Source organism: Phytophthora parasitica (assembly GCF_000247585.1).
Source record: "Phytophthora parasitica INRA-310 unplaced genomic scaffold supercont2.8, whole genome shotgun sequence".
In the NCBI taxonomy this organism is placed as follows: domain Eukaryota; phylum Oomycota; class Peronosporomycetes; order Peronosporales; family Peronosporaceae; genus Phytophthora; species Phytophthora nicotianae.
Genome location: NW_008648994.1, coordinates 757,224 through 758,803, shown reverse-complemented (window position 1 = coordinate 758,803; position 1,580 = coordinate 757,224). Strand labels below are relative to the sequence as shown.

The 1,580-nt window shown below is 46.2% G+C and overlaps 1 protein-coding gene across 1 annotated transcript; it reads right to left on the bottom strand.

Moving 5' to 3' along the window:
• Positions 1 to 292: 292 nt before the first annotated feature.
• PPTG_21760 (hypothetical protein) lies at positions 293 to 1,431 on the bottom strand (the record flags this gene model as incomplete). The annotated part of the gene is made up of 3 exons (XM_008899945.1): positions 293 to 549; positions 1,249 to 1,342; positions 1,405 to 1,431. 3 exons carry the CDS (start codon positions 1,429 to 1,431, stop codon positions 293 to 295), a joined length of 378 nt encoding a protein of 125 aa, XP_008898193.1.
• Positions 1,432 to 1,580: the final 149 nt, after the last annotated feature.

Below are 1,580 nucleotides of genomic sequence, written 5' to 3'. Positions count from 1 at the left end.
CCCCAGTATCGATATTGCAGACGACGCCTCGCGCGGCGGGTGGCAGTGCGTTTCCTTTCCCAAGCAACAGGTGTTGTCGGCTCCAGATGATCTTCCTTAGGCGATCTACTTCCTCCGGCGTGTTCTCGCCGTCATTCTCGATTCGGAAATCTTGGAGCTTCACATCTCCCGTGGTCATCGTTATCTCCGGCAGGACCGCCATATGGCTGTCCACGTCCTCCGCAAAGTGTTCGCCCCCTTCGCTGATGCAGACCTGATTGTCCTCCAAAGGTTGACTCACCGTGGGCAGCTTCTAGACACTCTTGATCGGCTTCGTCTTAATCGGGCCTTCGGTTGCGTAGCCTTTGGACACCTCCTCGGCCGTATTCTCGTCTTCCTTCTGGTTAAACACCTTCGCGATCTGGTTGCTGACTGCCGCGGGGCGTTTCAAATTGCTCTTCGGCGGATCGTACTGCGGGTGATCGACCATGGGTCCTGCCGGCTCTACGATCGATGTCTTTTCTTCGTTCACCGCGTCCGTGGTTGCTTGCAGCACCAAGTTCTGCCATTCTGCGTACGTTAACCTCACATTGCCAGGTCCTCTCTAGGTTTTATAATTTAATATATCCCCGAAACGCTTTTCAATTCCCACCAAAACCCCTCCTGGTGCTAATAGCCCTTCGGATAACATGCACATGACTCCACATATTAATGGGCAACACTTGAATTTTGTATGGTCATGGATGGTGGTCGCCACATAAGTCAAACTTGCGAATTAATTCTTATAGGGCTGTACGTACTTCGTAAAACGAACCACTACACGGATAATTTGAGCACTTTTAGTTAGTCTTCAACTGAGTAATTCCTTTTGAAGTTGGAGCACGAATTTCGGTTTTGGAAATATCAACATGTGCTAGTGTCAACTCATGAAAGAATACTTAAAAAAAAAACATAGTAGTAACCGTAACGACGTTATTATTGATGGAGACCCTGGCTTATACCGTGAAAATGAACCTGCATCTAGAAACAGAGCCATCCAGTTATGGCCATGCAGGGTTGAGAAGCGTATGGAGCGCATAACTGGTAGAAGTACTTTACTTACTTGTGTAAACTTCACACACTTTTATCTCTAACACACAGCTGTAGCTTTTACAGCTCTAATATTATGACGTCAGATACGTCTACTTTCCGTGCTCTGTAGATATGTAGCCAAATTGTTCAATTCTTGCTGAAGTCGATCTCGTTCACGACGCAGCTGGTTGCACTCACTTTTCAAGCCTTTGATAGCAGATGCTGCCTCGTGCAGAATATTCTTCTTGCAAGCGCGACTGGCGAGTCCTAAAACATTAACGAGCATTTCAAACTAGGATACATCAACTCGTTAGTTCAGTCGACTCCAGTAAAAAGTTATCAATGCCGACATACCTTGATATTCACGTCGTGGCGTCGCATTTTTTCTCGCGACTTCTTTCGAAATCCACGATCATTTTCAACGATAGTGCGACCTGAATTCACACTGCAATCAACAATATGATAGTGTGCTAGTTAAGATAGTAAAAAATAACCCAGCTATGATACAATTCTGTACCTGTTCGTCATGG